The sequence below is a fragment of the Raphanus sativus genome, chromosome 4 (genome assembly GCF_000801105.2).
Source record: "Raphanus sativus cultivar WK10039 chromosome 4, ASM80110v3, whole genome shotgun sequence".
Classification (NCBI taxonomy): Eukaryota; Viridiplantae; Streptophyta; class Magnoliopsida; order Brassicales; family Brassicaceae; genus Raphanus; species Raphanus sativus.
The window spans coordinates 33,246,751-33,264,552 of record NC_079514.1 but is presented as its reverse complement, the minus strand read 5'-3'; the positions used below and the strand labels follow the sequence as shown (position 1 = coordinate 33,264,552).

Here is a 17,802-nt window from a genome sequence, read left to right as displayed (position 1 = left end):
CCAAAGATCACTTATCAATGAACTACTAGTGGATAATTAATGCAAAACGTAAAGGTGAAGCCAACCAACCAATATCTTTCTTTTCCATAAACGTAAGTCAGCCACTGTCTTTATTATAAACAAAGAATTTAAATTAAACTTCATTTACAAATTATACTTTGCTATTTAAGTGCTAGTATAATAAAACATCTGTAAATTAATATTACGATAAATTAAATAACTTTAAAAGTCAAACAATTTTTTGATAAATCATTCTCATTAAATTAATATAATATTATAAATCTTATTGCGATTTGAAATATAATTTACTTATAGACTTTTTCCCGCCCGGTGGGGGAGGGGAGACGTTAAAAAGAGAGGAAATTGAAAAAGTCAAGAGTCAACTCTGGGGACACTCCGACATCCTCGGTGACACGTCACACGTGTGAGTTTTGTAAGAAAGATCTAAAGAGAAGGAGTAAGACGTGCAGTGTCGTTGGATGGTTTTGTATTATTATTATTTTTGTTAACCTCAAATTTACGTTTTTTGTTTTTGTTTTTTTTCTTGTTTGTCTCTCTTTCTATTGATTCATCTTTCTCAGGGTGATGAGATGATCTCTGCTTTTGGATAGATTCTATAACAAGAAATCGGAATTTAATATCAGCATTTATGTAATGATCGTGTAACAGTAGAGAGAGAATTTCAACCGAGAGCTTTCAATGTTTTTATAGGAGGATCTTATTTTTTCAGATTAATGTCAGATCTATTGTTCTGAGTTTGGAGGAATTGCGCTTGAGAATTCTGATCGATTAGGTCTTTAATGTTTTATGCTTATATAATATTTTAGGACCAAGACGAAGCTGGAAAAAATAAACAGAAGCAATCATGCTTACCTTGGTGACCGTGATCGCTGTGCTCGTCGCCCTCGTCTGGGCTTTCTTCAAGTATGTGTGCTCTTTTCTTTTTTCTCTATGTTTGGTCTTGAAAGCGTTTCTCTGTGATCATTTTGTCGCTTTCTGATTTGAGTTTAGTTTTTTTTATTGGTTAGTTTAATCTAGTTGCTGATTTACTAAAGTTTTTTGGAACTTAGGATTGGTAGTTGCATATGATATGTTCTTGTTATATTAATCGTTGATTTTCTCCTATCATTATAGTTGAGTTCTTGACCTTTTGGAAATTACTCAAATTCTACTAGGTCAATCCCTTGGATCCTCCAGCAGTTCGCTGGAATAACCCTCGACTTCAAGTTTGATGGATGGAACTGCTTGAAAGATGTTTCGTTGCATTTCAACAAGGTTTGTATTATGTTTTCCATTTCAAAAATCATTTCATCTTCAACAAAGTTTCAAGAATATTTTTTCTTTTTTCTGGGGGATTATGTACAGGGTTCTATGGAGTCTATATTCGTTGGAGAATTTAAAGCTAATCTAAGTCAATCTCTGGTTGAACTTTGCGCAACCGCTTTTATCCAAGATCCTAAAGTCATATTCTCTATATCTGACCTCAAAATCGTCACTAGACCACCCTCCAGCTCGAGTAAACGCCCTCGTAAATCCAAAACTCGCAAGTCTGGCTCTGGTGGCGGTGGCAAAGGAAAGTTGATGCTACTCGCTAATGTCGGTAGATTCTTTTCGATTTCTATGACAAGCATCACTGTTCAGGTAAAAATGCTTCATGCTCTATATAATTCCATTTCATTCTATCTTGTGGAACTAACAATGAACAAAGGCTTTATAGTTAAAAAAGATTCACTAACAATGATCTTAGCTATTAGAATATATACTTGTAAATAGCTTTTTATTTTTTTTCTGTGCTTATATTTAATGTTAAATCATTGCAGACACCTAAAGCAAGAGCAGAGATCAAGGAGCTTGAGCTTGATTTATCCAAGGACAGAGGATCGGCAAGCTTTTTCATCAAACTGTACCTCTTGCCGATATCTGTACAGATTGGTGAACCACATGTTGTCACTTCCACTCCTTCACCTGACATGAACAGTACTGGTGACATTCTCCTCGCTAAGCAAACATCAGAGGGCTCTTCTTCGCCTTCTGTTCATTGTGAAAAAGTTTCCTTCTCCTGCGAATTTGGTCATAATAGGTACTTTCTACGTATGGTTACACAGATTCATTATCATCTAATGCCCTGTAGTGAACAACATGTAGATGTATATTTTGATATTCATGGTTGCCATTTTGTGGATCTTCTTGGAGCAGACACTCAAGTTCAAGTATAAAGAACATCGAAGTAGATATATCTGATACTATTTGTAACCTCAACGAGATGATGTTGCCGAAAAAGAAATCCCCAACAAGTGATACTTCCACGGGTGAAGTGATTGGATCAAGCTCTAGTCACACAGCTTCAGAAAAACCTCCAAAGCAACCAGTGAATGTTTTGGTTGCAAAGCATGCTCCAAAACTCCCTGAGAAAGTGAGTAGTTTTTTTATTTTAAATTTTGAGAGAGGTGGCTAGTGCATTATAGTCAATATTCATGAGCTAAAATTGCTTACCCATTGCCTTTGAATTTATGTGGGTAGGTATCATTTGGTTTGTCAAAGCTTGATATCAGATTTGTGCATCAAGAACATGATTTTTCTATCGCAAATAGCATCAAAGGGCTTCAGCTTAAAAGTGTCAAATCTCAATCCGGTGAAAAGGGCAAGGAAGAACCATGTCTTGATGTTGTCATAGGCCTCCAGGAGATGCATGTATGTAAAATGAAAAGTTTTCTTAGTACCAATACACTGAATTATTCTTTTTTTTTTCATATTTTCCATCTTCTAATGCTCCTTTTGGATCTCATATTCATTTCAGCTTATAAGAGAATCTGAAGTTTCTGTCTTGGAAATGTCAAAACTTGAAGTTTCCTCCAAGGTGTTTTGTCCAGTGCAAGTGAGTCCTCTGAGTTTATTCTAATTTTGAACAAAAGGGCTTTCATGATTTTGATGTATTCACCTGATCTTGGTGTTATACTGCTCTTAGGAATCTTCCCCTGTTAGAGCTGAGGTTGAAGTAAAGCTGGGAGGTATAATGTGCAACGTTATCATGGCGAGATTTGAGCCTTTGTTGCGTTTGCACTTCTCTAAGAAGAAAAAGATTGTTCTCAAAGAGGATAATAAACCTACCATTCCAAAACCAGAGTCTAGTGGTTTTAAACCTGTTGTGTGGAAGTGTGCCACTTCAATCCCTGATGTGAAGATTGTGCTGTATAATCTCGAAAGCTCTCCTATAAACCAAGTAAGCATTAGCATTAACAAGTTTTAGCAAGAACCTCTCAATCTTCAAAACAGATTTTTAATTGTATGTGTGTTCTTGCAGCTCTCCTCAGATTCATTACTGGTCACTGCAAATAATATGTCAAGTAAAGGAACATGTGCGCAGATGGAGCTTAATGAACTGAGTTTATGCACGGTAGATGAACAAGGAGGGTGTCTGAAAGAAAGCCTCTTTGGTTTGGAGTCATCTTCAGGTTCTTTAATCAGTGTAAGAAAAGTCAAACTAGAGAGCGGCAAGAAAGAGGAAGCTAATGGTTCTTTAGGTAAACAGACAATGGTTGTCAACGTGTCTGAAATCTCTCTCTTGTTTTCTTACAAGAGCATCGAAACGCTTGTGGTACACGCAATTTCGATTCAAGGTTTCATCAAACGTTTAACCGGTTCTACTAGTAACAAGAACACACAAGCACCTAGAACAAAGAAGCCATCATCATCATCTGGAAAAGGAACTCAGCTCTTGAAACTCAACGTAGAACGTTTCTCTCTAAACTTCTCCGGAGATTCGAACATGGACAGTATAGTCATCGAAGATCCTAAACGTGTCAACTACGGATCACAAGGTGGAAGAGTTGTGATCAGCGTTTCAGCCGATGGAACACCTAGAACCGCTACCGTTAGCTCTACATTGTCCAAGGAACATGAGAATCTAAAGTACTTGATCTCGTTTGAGCTGCTCAAGTTCGGTTTTACACTAAACAAGGAGATTCAGTCTACGCAGGTCGAACTCGAGAACGCGAAGTCAGTCTACCAGGAGTTCTTGGACGAACCTCATCCAGTTTCGAGAGTGACACTTTGTGACATACAAAACGCAAAGTTTGTGCGTCGTATCGGCGGTGTTAAGGAGGTTGCAATCTGTTCTCTCTTCAGCGCTGCTAGTATTGTGGTTAGATGGGAGCCTGATTTGCACATATCAATGGTTGAGCTTGGTCTGCGTTTGAAGTCACTGGTCTCAACTCAGAAACTTAAGCAACAAGGCAACAAAAGCCCTGAAGAACCAACTAGTACTACTACTAGTACTACAACAAGTTCTGGTGATAACCCAAAGAAGAAGGAGTCTATATTTGCTGTTGATATAGAGATGTTAAAGATATCTGCTGAGGCAGGGGATGGTGTTGAGGCTGAGTTGCAGATTCAGTCTATCTTCTCTGAGAATGTGCGTATCGGTGTGCTCTTGGAAGGGTTTATGCTTGGCTTCTGTGGTTGTAGGATATTCAAGAGTAGTAGGGTGCAGATATCACGCATACCTTCGAACGCTACAGGAGCTCCATGGGATTGGGTGGTTCAAGGGCTTGACATGCGTATATGCATGCCCTTTAGGCTACAGCTCCGTGCTATAGACGATGCTGTTGAAGAGATGATAAGGGCTTTGAAGCTTGTGACCAACGCTAAGAAAAAACTCATGTTTCCTGTCAAAAAGGAAAGCTCTGCATCATTAAGCAAGAAACCTTCTGGGGGGAAAGGGTTTGGTCGTGTGAGATTCGGGATCAGGAAGCTAGGGTTTGAGATTGAGGAAGAGCCGCTGCAAGGTTGGCTTGATGAGCATTACCATCTTTTGAGGAAAGAGGCTTGTGAGTTAGCCGTGAGGGACAAGTTTCTTGATGAGTTGGTTGCTAGTGAGAGTAAAGTTGTTAAAGCCGAGGGAGATGAGTCATCAGATGGTGGTGGTGGTGGTGAGAAGAAGGTTTCTTTTGAAGGAGAAGAACTAGACGTGCAAGATCCTGTGGTTATGAGTGCGTTGAAGGAGAAGCTGTATAAACAGGCGTTTGAGTCTTATTACAGGTCTTGTCAGAGCTTGAAACCTGCAGAGGGTTCAGGTGCTTGTAAAGAAGGGTTTCAAGCTGGTTTCAAGATGAGCACTTCCAGGAGATCTCTTCTCAGTGTTTTCGTTACTGATTTGGATCTAAGTTTAACTGCTATCAGTGGTGGTGAAGATGGGATGATTGAGATGGTTAGGAATCTTGATCCTATATCTCAAGAAAAGGACATACCGTTTTCAAGACTCTACGGAAGCAATCTCGTGTTGAAAACTGGAACCCTAGCTGTTCAGATAAGAGACTACACTTACCCACTTCTCTCAACAGCTTTGGGTAAATGTGAAGGCCGTCTTGTGTTGGCTCAGCAGGCGACAGCGTTTCAGCCTCAGGTGCTCCATGAGGTGTTCATAGGAAGATGGAGGAAGGTGGAGATGCTACGTTCGGCTGGTGGGACAACACCTGGGATGAAAACATACTTGGATCTACCGCTGCATTTTGAGAAAGGAGAGGTCTCTTTTGGAGTTGGATATGAACCGGTGCTTACCGATATAAGCTACGCCTTCACCGTTGCTCTCCGTAGAGCTAATCTGAGTCTCAAGGGTCCTGGCCTTATTCTACCTCCCAAGAAGGAGAAGAGCTTACCGTGGTGGGATGAGATGAGAAACTACATCCATGGAAACTCAACCTTGTCTTTCTCCAAGACACATTGGACTATTCTTGCTTCTCCTGACCCTTATGAGAAGCATGACAAGCTTGAGATAACCTCCGCGGCGGTTGAGATCCAGCAATCAGACGGCCGTGTGCATTTCTCAGCTGAGGAGATGAAGATTTACATGACGAGTTTCGAAAGTTTAGCTAGGCATTACCCTAACTCTCCGCCTTGTCCAGCAAGCTACCCGTTCCTCGAGGCTCCACGGTTCAGTCTTGAAGTCAGGATGGATTGGGAATGCGAGTCTGGAAGTCCGATGAATCATTATCTCTATGCTTTACCTGTTGAAGGTAAGTCTCGTGAGTATATCTATGATCCCTTTAGGTCTACTTCTCTCTCCCTACGCTTTGACTTCACCTTAAGACCTCAGAGACATGAGGTGAAGCCTAAGAAGTCATCTATTCACCCTCCTACTTTAAACGTTGGTGCTCATGATATGGCGTGGCTGATCAGATTCTGGAACATGAACTTTCTTCCTCCTCTCAAGATCCGCACCTTCTCTAGATGGCCACGTTATGGTGTTCCAAGAATCCCAAGATCAGGGAACTTGTCTATGGACAGAGTGATGACAGAGTTCATGCTCCGTGCAGATGTTTCACCGATCTGTATAAACCACAAGACACTTGATCCTGATAACCCTGCAAGAGGCTTGACGTTTAACATGACCAAGCTCAAATTTGAAATGTGCTTGAGCCGTGGCAACCAAGTTTTCACTTTCGATTGCGTGCGTCAGACTCTTGATCCTGTATACCAAGGAATAGACCTACATGTACCCAAGGCCTTTATCAAGAAGGATCATGAGGAAGTTAAGATGACAAGGACAAGCTCACAGTCTGGATCAACTAAGAACGGCAGTGATGGCCCTGAGAAGCGTCCTGATGAAGGGTTTCTATTTTCGTCAGACTACTTCACTATAAGGAGGCAAGCTCCTAAGGCTGACCCTGAAAGAATGATGGTGTGGAAAGAGGAAGGGAAGATATACCGTGAGAAAGTTGATGCTAAACCTACAAATGAGAAAGATAGTGAGAGTGATGAGAACTCACATTCTGATCCCAGCGATGATGATGGGTTCAATGTGGTGATAGCTGACAACTGCCAGCGTATCTTTGTTTATGGTCTGAAACTGTTGTGGAACATCGAGAACAGAGATGCTGTTTTGGCTTTTGTTGGTGGTATGTCCAAAGCATTTCAACCCCCTAAGCCTTCTCCATCACGTCAGTATGCACAGAGAAAGTTACTCGAGGGCAATCAGAAAAGCTCTGAAGTAGAAGCTCCTCAAGATGAAACTCTCACTTCCCAAGCTAAGGAGCCTGTGGAAGCTGTTTCATCGCCTTCAAAAGAGCCAATCAAAACAGAGAACTTTGCATCTTTCCCACTTGGTAAGTCTTGGTGACTCCTCTCTCAAGCAAATCTTTTGCTTCATCATGTTCATTTGTCTTGGTGCAGAAGCCATGAATGGTTCAGAGGAAGAAGGAACTCGGCATTTTATGGTGAATGTTATTGAGCCACAGTTTAATCTCCATTCAGAAGAAGTTAATGTAAGTACATGTCAAACTTGTACATGCGTTATATCATGTAGTAAAGTATGACCACAACTAAAATGATTGTGCATGTAAACTAAACTTATCAGGGTAGGTTTTTGCTGGCTGCGGCTAGTGGCCGTGTTCTGGCACGTTCATTTCATTCGGTTGTTCATCTTGGGTATGACATGATTGAGAAGGCAGTTCAAAATGAGAATGAACCTGATAAAACTCCTGAAAATGATGGCACTGACATGACATGGACAAGGCATGAAGTGTCCATGATGTTGGAGCATGTACAAGCTCATGTGGCACCAACAGATGTTGATCCAGGAGCCGGAGTGCAGTGGCTACCAAAGATTAGAAGAAGCTCTCCAAAGGCAAAGCGTACTGGTGCACTGCTTGAAAGAGTTTTCATGCCTTGTGACATGTACTTTCAATACACCAGGCACAAAGGTGTGAGTCCTGACCTAAAGGTAAAACCTCTAACAGTATATTACCCCCCATGTTTCATAAAAAGTGTGTGTTTACAATTTATTTTTTTGTTTATTAAAGAGTAATGTTTTATATTTTCAATGCATAAGTTCAAAATAAAATTCAGTTTTAACCTCATTGTTTTAGTTTATTATTTAGAAAAAAAAATATTTAATGTATGAGTAGAAGGTTTTTAAATGATTTTTTAATATGCATGAAAAATTCTAATAAAATAAATAGAGAAATATATTTTATTTCTTTAGTAACGTTATTTGAATGAGAGACTTATATAACCAAAATATGATACAGGTGAAGCCACTTAAAGAGCTTACTTTCAACTCACGTAATATTACAGCGTCCATGACATCACGTCAGTTTCAAGTTATGTTGGATGTTTTGTCCAATCTTTTGTTCGCAAGGTTACCAAAGTAAGTCTGCAAGTAACTAACATCTCTTTTGTGGTTTTAGTGTATCCCTCTGACTATGTCTTATTACTATCCAATCAGGCCTCAGAACGACAGTTTGAAACTTTCTGGTGAAGAAGAAGATGAAGTTGAACAGGAGATTGATGAGGTGGTTCCTGATGGAGTTGAGGAAGTAGAACTTGCGAAAATCGAACTTGAACATAAAGAGAGGGACAAGATGTTGCTTCTTGATGATATAAGGAAGTTGACACAGAATGAAAGTAACTCAGGAAACAAAAGTCTTGAAAAGGAAAGTGATTTCTTGTGGATGATCACTTGTGGGAGGCCAATACTGGTGAGAAAAGAGTTCTGTAAAAAGTTATAATAAATTTTTCTTTATGCATTGTGAACTAAGCATATCATATGTATAGGTGGAGGAACTGAGAAAAGGGTATCTGGATGTGAGACAATCAAGGAAGACAGCGTATACAGCACTGAGGGTATCAGTGAAGAATGCTGCAGAGCTAAGGTTGTTGGAGAAAGACAAGAACAAAAGACCATCCTCTGCTATGCGCATTTCTCTACAGATAAGCAAAGTCGTTTGGTCTATGGTTTTAGATGGCAAAACATTCTCTGAGGTTGAAATAGACAATATGGTAAGTCCATGACTCTCAGGCTACTATGTCTTTCTATCTATTTTTGGAAAGAAAGTCTCTAAAGATGTTTTCACATTGATTGCAGATTTATGATTTTAACCGGGACTTGAGAGATATAGGGATTGCACAGTTCACAACAAGATACTTTGTCCTGAGGAACTGTTTGCCTAATGCCAAGTGTGATACTGTTCTTTCTGCATGGAACCCTCCTCCAGAATGGGGCCAGTGAGTTCATTTAGACATCTTTAGGGGGCTTTATAGATAATCATAATGTTGTTGATGGTTTATAATGCTCTTGCCACACTACTACTATATGCAGGAAGGTGATGCTACAGGTAGATGCAAGACAAGGACTCCCAAAAGATGGACAAGCTTTTTATGAACTATTCAAGGTAAGTCCTTTTATCTTGTACAAGAGGCAAGAAGCTTAGAGTTACTGCAAAGAATGAAGTCTTTTAATCTTGTGTTTGGTTGACAGGTGGAAATATATCCTCTAAAAATCCATTTGCAAGAAGCAATGTACACAATGATGTGGGAGTACATCTTCCCAGGAGAGGAGCAACATTCCCATAGAAGAGAGGTTTGTTTAATTAGCTAATTGGATGCTTTGCATTTATGTTTATGACTCGCTCACGCTCTTGTGTTTTGTATGCCTCCCAGGAAGTCTGGAAGGTGTCAACAACGGCAGGTTCAAGGAGAGTCAGGAAAGGTTCGTTGGCTCAAGAAGCAGCAGCGTTGCTCTCTGCATCTGATCTAGGCCAGGTGAAGCTTTTCTTCTTCCTTTCTTACTTACATTAGTACCATCTTTTGCAAATATAAAGGTGTGTTTTCTTGAAATGTTTTCAGGGCTCAAAGAATCAAAAGTCAAGATCGATCCGTGGCTCAGGGTCAGAACTGAGAAGAACATCCTCTTTCGACAGAACATGGGAGGAAACTGTGGCTGAATCTGTAGCTAATGAGCTTGTACTACAGTCCATGGAGCATCAGGGTGAGTCATCAAAAAACAAGCTCAAGGATTCAAAAACTGCCAAGGCTGGTCGCTCGGTTCACGAAGAGAAGAAGACACCGGATGACAAGAAACCGAGGCCCCAGAAGATAGTGCAGTTTCAAACCATCAAGATAAGTCAGGTATTGTCACTTTATTTAAAGCAGTTATATCAAGTTTTAATGAATACTTAATCGTTGAAATATTGGTTTTGAGATAGGTGGAGTTGTTGATCACTTATGAGGGTTCAAGATTTGTTGTAAGCGATATGAAGCTGTTGATGGACACGTTCCATCGGGACGAGTTCAGTGGAACTTGGAGGAGACTATTCTCTCGAGTTAAGAAGCATATCATATGGGGAGTCCTCAAGTCAGTAACCGGAATGCAAGTAAGACCATTTTATACACCAACCATCAATAAAAAAAATGCATGTGTGTTGATGTGTCACTGAGTCACTTTGATGCACCTCCTAAATTCTAAACTCTAACCAATAATAATAACTAGCACTAAATATAAATGATAGAATATTTTTAATTTAGTGTATTTTTTTTTTGAATAAATTTATGTTTGAAAAGTGATAGGCAGCTTAGGGTATTTTAAGTAATTTCTCTTGTATTTTGTAGATGAAGAAGTTCAAAGACAAGACGACACATGTTCCAAAAGAGGAGATTGGTTTGAAAGACAAGGACGAGTCAGGGAGGTTAGATCAAGATTCAGGGGCATTGATGAAGCGTCCTGGTGACAATGCAGGTGATGGGTTCGTCACATCTATTAGAGGTATTTTCAATACTCAAAGGAGAAAGGCTAAGAAGTTTGTGCTTAGAACAATGAGAGGAGAGGCAGAAGAAAGCTTCCCAGGGGAATGGAGTGACAATGAAGCAGACTTCTCTCCTTTTGCAAGACAGTTGACCATTACTAAAGCTAAGAAACTCATCAGGCGTCACTCCAAGAAGTTTCAAAACCAAAACAGTACTAAAGGTAAATTTGTTTTATATATATAACAAATGAAGTTGCAAAAAAAAAAAAAAATAATAAGAGAAACAAATCTCTCTGTTGTGTTGTGTTGCAGGTTCTAAGAAGCTTGAGCTCTCGCCTACTCTGTCTCCAAAGGAAGAAGATCGATACGAAAGTGACTCTTCTAGTGGATCTTCTGCTTATGAAGAGTTCCTTGACCAGAATCAGATGTTAACATAGAATTCAAAATTTTGTTTTTTTTTCAATCCGAATTCAGAATTTAAGCTTTCTTTTTTTTTTTGAAAATAAACTTGTAAAGAGTTGCAGATTACTTATCTCATCCATCACTGACTCACTGTTACGCTTTTAAAGATTTTGATTTCATCTACTATATTAGAGCATGTTTATTGGGGTTGCTTAACCCTGTCTCTTAAGGTGTACTAGTTTTGATAAGACTTGTTTATTACCAGTGTGACATGTAAGAAGAAAAAAGATTTCTCTTGGTGATCTTGTATGCACTGTTCACATAAAGCATAGATTTTGCACAAAACAAAGATAAGAATTGCCTAACAAAAAACTTACAAAAATAACTGAGGAAAGAGGTGACAACATGTTGTTACTCATCATCCGAGCTTCCTCTTTGATGCGGTAATGGTCTGAATAGATAGAAAGATTGCAAGACTAACTCTATAAAGGGAGGCATTAACACTTATTGTCAATTGTCTTTTTAATTAACACATCTATTTTTTTTTGTTCAACAATTAACACATCTATAAATTTTATATTTTCTAATAAATTTTGATAAATAAACGATGTGTGACTACTTAAATATACAAATTATATATAGTATATGAAATTATGTTTTATAATATTATATGGAAAATATAATATGATAACTAAAGTAAGGCAGGGTTTTTCTATCAGATATTAAAAATACTTTCAGTCTAAGGTTGGCCAACAAAGATAAAGTGCTAATGTCATAGTGGCTTCTAGTTAAGAAGTCTTTCTTCTGCAACAAGTAAGTTCTAGTAAGTTGCACCAACAATCAATTTCTTCAAACCTCCCTCACCTAATTCTCATCAAACCTCAAGCCCTAATTAACTCCTCTATAAATACGCACAAACTCCTTCATTAACCACTTCACTCACAATCAAACCCCAAAATACACACAAACCCCTCCTCTCTCTCTCTCTCTAGTAACAACAACTCAAACAAATCCCAAAAATGGCTTCTTGGTTATCATTTCTTGTCATTGCAGTGACATTCACAAGCTTGTTCACCGGTCTATCTGCTCGTCGCCATCTTCTCCAATCAACACCAGCGACTCAGCCACCGGTTACAACAACATTCCCACCTCTTCCCAAACCCACAATGCCACCACCAATGCCTTCTTCGCTCCCTCAACCAACTCTTCCTCAACCAACAGCGCTTCCACCATTACAGAGCACACAGATACCTTCATTGCCTAACCCAACACAGCCCATTAATATCCCAAACTTTCCACAAATCAATATTCCTAATTTCCCATTTAACATTCCAAACAACTTCCCCTTTAATATTCCCACCAGCATTCCTACCATCCCTTTCTTCACTCCACCACCTTCCAAATGAGAAGCTACGCTCTTCAGCTGCTGTCACACAACACTTTACGGTCTTTTTCTCACACACTTTGTTTGCACATGTTTGTAATGTTTCTTATTCTTTTGCTGTTGCTTGATGAATGTACTCCTTGTTGTTGGTGTTGTGTGTTTCTGGCGTCATTTAGTTGCTTTTGTAATATCTATACGGCTTATTATTGTTCTAATGAATTCTTGCTTTCTTCTTCTTGTTGTGCTTGTTTTGCTTGATCTCTATGACCAAATAATAATAGAAGAATTACCATCCATAAAGTACCTTGAAATGTTTGCATAAATAAGTCATTCCATGAGACATTCTCCAATGGAGAAGAAGTGCAAGTTGCTTCTAAAAATTATGTAGAATAGTAACTTGTTAGCAAATTACAAAGAGAAATGACAATGCATCTTTGATACAGTTTTTTCTCATAAGTTGTTAATCAATCGTTTAGTATCATCATCTAATATAATCCATCTTCAAGGAAATCACCTTTACCAATAATATAGTTTCTCCTGAATAAAACAGGTTCAAGGAAATCATCTCGTATGTTTCCTTTTATATGCATAGTAGGCCCAGAGATAAGCCCAATATAAATGATGATATACAGGCTCACTAGAGCATCTCGATAGACCCGTTTATTATAGAGACTTATTTTTTCACCCCCGGAGGCCGGAGAAAAGACTTTCTTGTTCAAACTCCGACATCCTCGGAAACACGTGTGAGTTTGTAATAAAGATTTTAATAACGGCTTTTACCCGGCGGGAGAGGTGTACAAGTCATTAGTCAACTATATGTTACTCTTTTTGGCCCAAATGTCCTCTTTGAGCCACTAACCATAATACTTCAACTCTGATTTACTTATTTTATTTACTTATCTAAATATAATTTATTTCCGTAAACATGATGACTGCATGTGACTTGTATTGGATAACTGTGACAACTAGTTTGTTCCAAAAAAAATACTGTGAAAACTAGTTATAAAATGATCATCATACATTTAAATAAATAGCTTAGGTTTGAGTTTGTACAACTGATTTCTTAAGGGTTTCAACAAGGATTAGTGAAGGTGTATGGGAAGACGATGATGTAGCAGAGCTGAAGTAGTTCATGAAGAGTGACATGAACTACTACATCAGAGAGGTGGTTCGTGAGAAGCACGTATCAAGACCGATGCATTAAAAGAAGATTTAATGAAGAGGGACATTAAAGGAAGACTTGAAGAAGAAGCAATCGATCTAAAAAGAAAAGGAAGATTGGCTTATTCGCTGAAGTAGAAGAAATGGAAAGTTTCCATTGGGTAGATAGATTAGATCTAGGGCTTCCTGAAAGATATATAAAGGAAGCGTTGGCAATGTGTTGCCGGTTAACACACAGGGAGAGCTTTTAGCAATAGAGAGTTTTGTACGTCCTAAGAAGGAGAAGCAAAGCATCTAGGGGTTAAGAGCTTAGGTGGTTCAGAGTCTGTCTTAGATCTCTGAACGAGTTGACTAGCAAACAAGTCGAGGTTTGTCTTGAGCTTGTTTGATTTATTGCTTTTAAGAAGAACGTGTAAGAGCTTTTGAAAGAATAAATATAGTCGTATTTCTTGGAATTGAATAACCCTGTACTACTGTGTGTTCTACATAGCGTAGCTTGTTTATCTTACATTAACAATTGGTATCAGAGCAGGTATCTGTGCTTTGTTTATTTAAACAGGTAGATCCTGCGGAGTAAGATGGATAGCTATCGCGAGTTGGTGATAAGTTCCAAGGTGATCCTTGAAGTAGGAAACTATGGATTCTGGAAGGCGCGCATGAAGGCTACAATCAAGGGTATTGACCCATTGGCGTGGAAGGCTGTGGAATCTGGTTGGAAATCACCTGTTGCAAGAGCCGAGGATGGAACAGACGTTCCAAAACTGGAGGAGCTCTGGACTGATGATGAGAACAAGATGGCTAAGTTCAATGCTCGTGCACTAACTGTCATACATTGCAGTGTAGCAAGGAAGCAGTTTGAACTAATTCAAGGATGCGAGGCAGCAAAGGATGCATGGGATATTCTGCAGAAGCATTTTGAAGGAACCTCAAAGGTTCAGAGTTCTAGAAAGGATATGCTTGCAACAAGATTTGAAGAGCTCAAGATGGAGGATAATGAATCTGTTGGAGATTTCAGCTCAAAGATTAGCTCACTAGCACAAGAAGCACTTACACTTGGGAAGAAATACAAAGAGAAGAAACTTGTGAAGAAGTTCCTGAGGTGTCTGCCGTCTAAGTTCATGGCATACAAAGCAGCTATGACCGTCTCCTGTAACACTGACGAGATGACATTTGATGAAGTGGTTGGAATGTTACAAGCTCATGAGATGGAAGTAGCTAGTGTGTCTGGTGGAATGAAGGAAAAAGGAATTGCGCTTGCATCAGTTGAAAAGGAGCCTATGGATGATAACGACCCTGTGAGTCTCCTGGTCAGAAGGTTTGATAGAGCTCTACGAAAAGTGGAGAATGGGCAGAAGAAGTTTAGCCAAGGTAGGAAGACGTCTGAGCCAGAGAAGAACTACAGGAAGAATGATGCTAAGTGCTATGAATGCAAGGGGTATGGTCACTTTCGAACTGAGTGTCCCACAGTGAAAAGAAGAGAGATTCAGTGTCATAACTGCAAGGGATATGGACACACTCAAGCTGAGTGCGAGTCGGATGGTAGGAGAAAGCCAGAAAAATCCATGATAGGAATCAATGACAGCGAGTCCGACAGCGAAAGTGAAGAGGAAGTGAACAACTTTGTGGCGTTTCTAGGAATCGTGGAGTGTGACTCAGGATCTGAGAGTGAGGCTGAGCAAGAAAATGACTTAGATGAAAGCTACAAGGAAGTTCGAGAGACGCTAGTGAAGCTGGGAACAGAGAATTTGGCATTGGCTAAAGAGAAGGCACGACTGGAAGTTGAAGTACAAGTGTTGAAGGATGACCTCAACAGAGAAGCTGAGTTGGCTAAGGAAAGTGTGAATCTGATTAAAGAAAAATTGGTCCTGTCTAAGCAAGCGGACGAGCTCAGAGAAGAACTACTGGCTGAAAGAAAGAGAGCAGCTGATCTTCAAGCTGAATTAGATCAGCAATATCGGAAGATTAAGATGCTCACGGGAACCAAGCAACTTGACAAGATTCTGAGCAGTGGAAGAACTGAAAACTCATTGATGGGACTTGGTTACACTGGAAGACAGAATAGCTCAACAGGTACAACACGCTTTGTGTCTGGAGGTTTTGCGCATGCTGAAGAAGCTAAGACACAAACTACTCCAGCTCAGATAAGTGGATGTTTCTTCTGTGGGAAGTTTGGTCATTACAAGAGATATTGCTACAAGTATCTGGAACGGGTCAAACAAGTATGGAGACAACACAAGTTTTGGAGAATAGGGAAGACTTCTCGAGGCTGGATGAAGAAAACCGACTTGTATCCTAAGATAGTGACTGAGCCGAGAAGCACCATACGATGTAACATGGCGCGAGTGTCAAGTGATTCTGAATCTGAGGAACCATGGTACTTCGACAGTGGATGCTCTAGACACATGACAGGAAACATTGAGTATCTAGACAAAGTGTCAAAAGTAAAAGGAGGAAAGGTAACCTTTGGAGATGGAGGATGTGGTGTCATTCAAGGCAAAGGTACAACGTGTAACTCAGAAGTACCTAAATTGGTGAATGTCTACTTTGTCAAAGGATTAAAGGCTAATCTGATCAGCGTGAGTCAACTGTGTGATGACGGACTTACGGTGTGCTTCTCAGCAATTGATTGTCGTGCCATAAACCAACATGGTGTAACAGTACTACAAGGTGTGAGATCTGGCAATAACTGCTACATGTGGGAAAAGAAGGTTAAGTGCTTGTCAGCTCAAGGGAATATTGATCTATGGCACAGACGTTTGGGACATATGAACTTCAGGAATCTAACGAATCTAGTGTGCAACGACTTGGTTCGAGGAGTACCCAAACTCAAGATCGATGACAAGATTGTGTGTGGTGCATGCAATGAGGGAAAGCAAGTCAAGATACAACACAAAAAGGTACCAGATGTTCAGGCAAAGGCACCATTGGATCTAGTTCACATGGATCTCATGGGTCCTATGCAAACCGAGAGTATCGGAGGAAAGAAGTACGTGTTTGTACTAGTGGATGACTACACCAGGTTCACTTGGGTTCGTTTTCTCAGGGAAAAGTCAGAAGTGTCTGAAAGTTTCAAAATCTGGGCGCTTCAACACATAAATGAAAAGGGAGGAATCAAGAAGATACGCAGTGATCATGGAGGAGAATTCGAGAATGAAGCCATGACTACCTTTCTTGAATCAAGAGGAATAGCTCACCAGTTTGCAGCACCTTGGACACCTCAGCAAAATGGAGTGGTTGAACGAAAGAATAGAACTCTACAGGAAATGGGAAGAGCAATGCTCCATGGTAACAAGATAGCCAAGAGGTTCTGGGCTGAAGCACTCAGCACGGCGTGTTACACAATCAACCGTGTGTATGTCAGAAAAGGGACAACAAAGACACCATATGAGATGTGGACAGGCAAAACTCCTAATCTTAGTTACTTTCATGTTTTTGGATGCAGGTGCTACATACTGAATGACAAGGACTACCTTGGGAAGTTTGACTCAAGAAGTGATGAAGGATTTTTTCTGGGTTATGCACAGTCTAGTTCAGCATACCGAGTCTACAACAAACGGACAGAATCAATTAAAGAATCAGTTAATGTTGTATTTGATGATTTGTCTGTGGTTGTAGGTGATGACATGGGATCAGATGAAGAGGAAGAAGGTGGATCATCCATAGCTGCGACTGAAGTCATTGAGGAAGGTCCGATCTCAGATACAGTACCGCAACCAGTGATTCAGCAAGTTCATCGCAATCATTCGAAGTCTGATGTGATTGGAGGAATTGAAGAAGGACGAAAAACGCGTGGAAAGGTGATCAACTTTAAAGAAATGGTGCAGTTCGCATGTTTCGTTTCATCAATAGAACCTAAGACACACACTGAAGCACTACGTGATGAATATTGGATTGTCGCGATGGAGGAAGAACTTGAGCAATTCACCAGGAACGATGTGTGGGAACTGGTTGCTAGACCTAAAGGAGTAAACGTGGTTGGCACTAAATGGATATTCAAGAACAAGACTGATGAGCATGGAGAAGTAGTTCGTAACAAGGCAAGGCTTGTAGCTCAAGGATACTCACAGATTGAAGGAGTAGACTTTGAAGAAACCTTTGCCCCAGTTGCAAGATTGGAATCCATTCGGTTATTTCTGGGAATGGCGTGCATTCTGAATTTCAAAGTGCATCAAATGGATGTGAAAAGTGCTTTCCTAAATGGAGTCCTTCAGGAGGAAGTCTATGTTGAGCAGCCAAAGGGATTTGAGGACCCAGTGCATCATGATTATGTGTATCGACTGAAGAAAGCATTATATGGGTTGAAGCAAGCACCGCGTGCATGGTATGAACGACTCACAA

General features: G+C 39.9%; 2 protein-coding genes across 2 annotated transcripts; both read left to right on the top strand.

Annotated features, from left to right (window-relative positions):
- The first annotated feature begins 484 nt into the window (after nucleotides 1-484).
- On the top strand, nucleotides 485-11,115 carry LOC108854793 (protein KINKY POLLEN). The gene is made up of 22 exons (XM_018628456.2): nucleotides 485-924; nucleotides 1,176-1,275; nucleotides 1,366-1,641; nucleotides 1,821-2,080; nucleotides 2,197-2,413; nucleotides 2,521-2,691; nucleotides 2,798-2,875; nucleotides 2,966-3,220; nucleotides 3,302-7,100; nucleotides 7,168-7,259; nucleotides 7,352-7,717; nucleotides 8,025-8,143; nucleotides 8,222-8,474; nucleotides 8,551-8,775; nucleotides 8,861-9,000; nucleotides 9,095-9,167; nucleotides 9,254-9,355; nucleotides 9,436-9,537; nucleotides 9,622-9,903; nucleotides 9,981-10,148; nucleotides 10,384-10,738; nucleotides 10,830-11,115. Exons 1-22 carry the CDS (start codon nucleotides 866-868, stop codon nucleotides 10,952-10,954), a joined length of 7,617 nt encoding a protein of 2,538 aa, XP_018483958.2. The 5' UTR covers nucleotides 485-865; the 3' UTR covers nucleotides 10,955-11,115.
- A 597-nt stretch (nucleotides 11,116-11,712) lies between these two features.
- On the top strand, nucleotides 11,713-12,538 carry LOC108854792 (verprolin). The gene has a single exon (XM_018628454.2). The coding sequence runs from the start codon at nucleotides 11,939-11,941 to the stop codon at nucleotides 12,323-12,325; it is 387 nt and encodes a 128-aa protein (XP_018483956.1). The 5' UTR covers nucleotides 11,713-11,938; the 3' UTR covers nucleotides 12,326-12,538.
- Nucleotides 12,539-17,802: the final 5,264 nt, after the last annotated feature.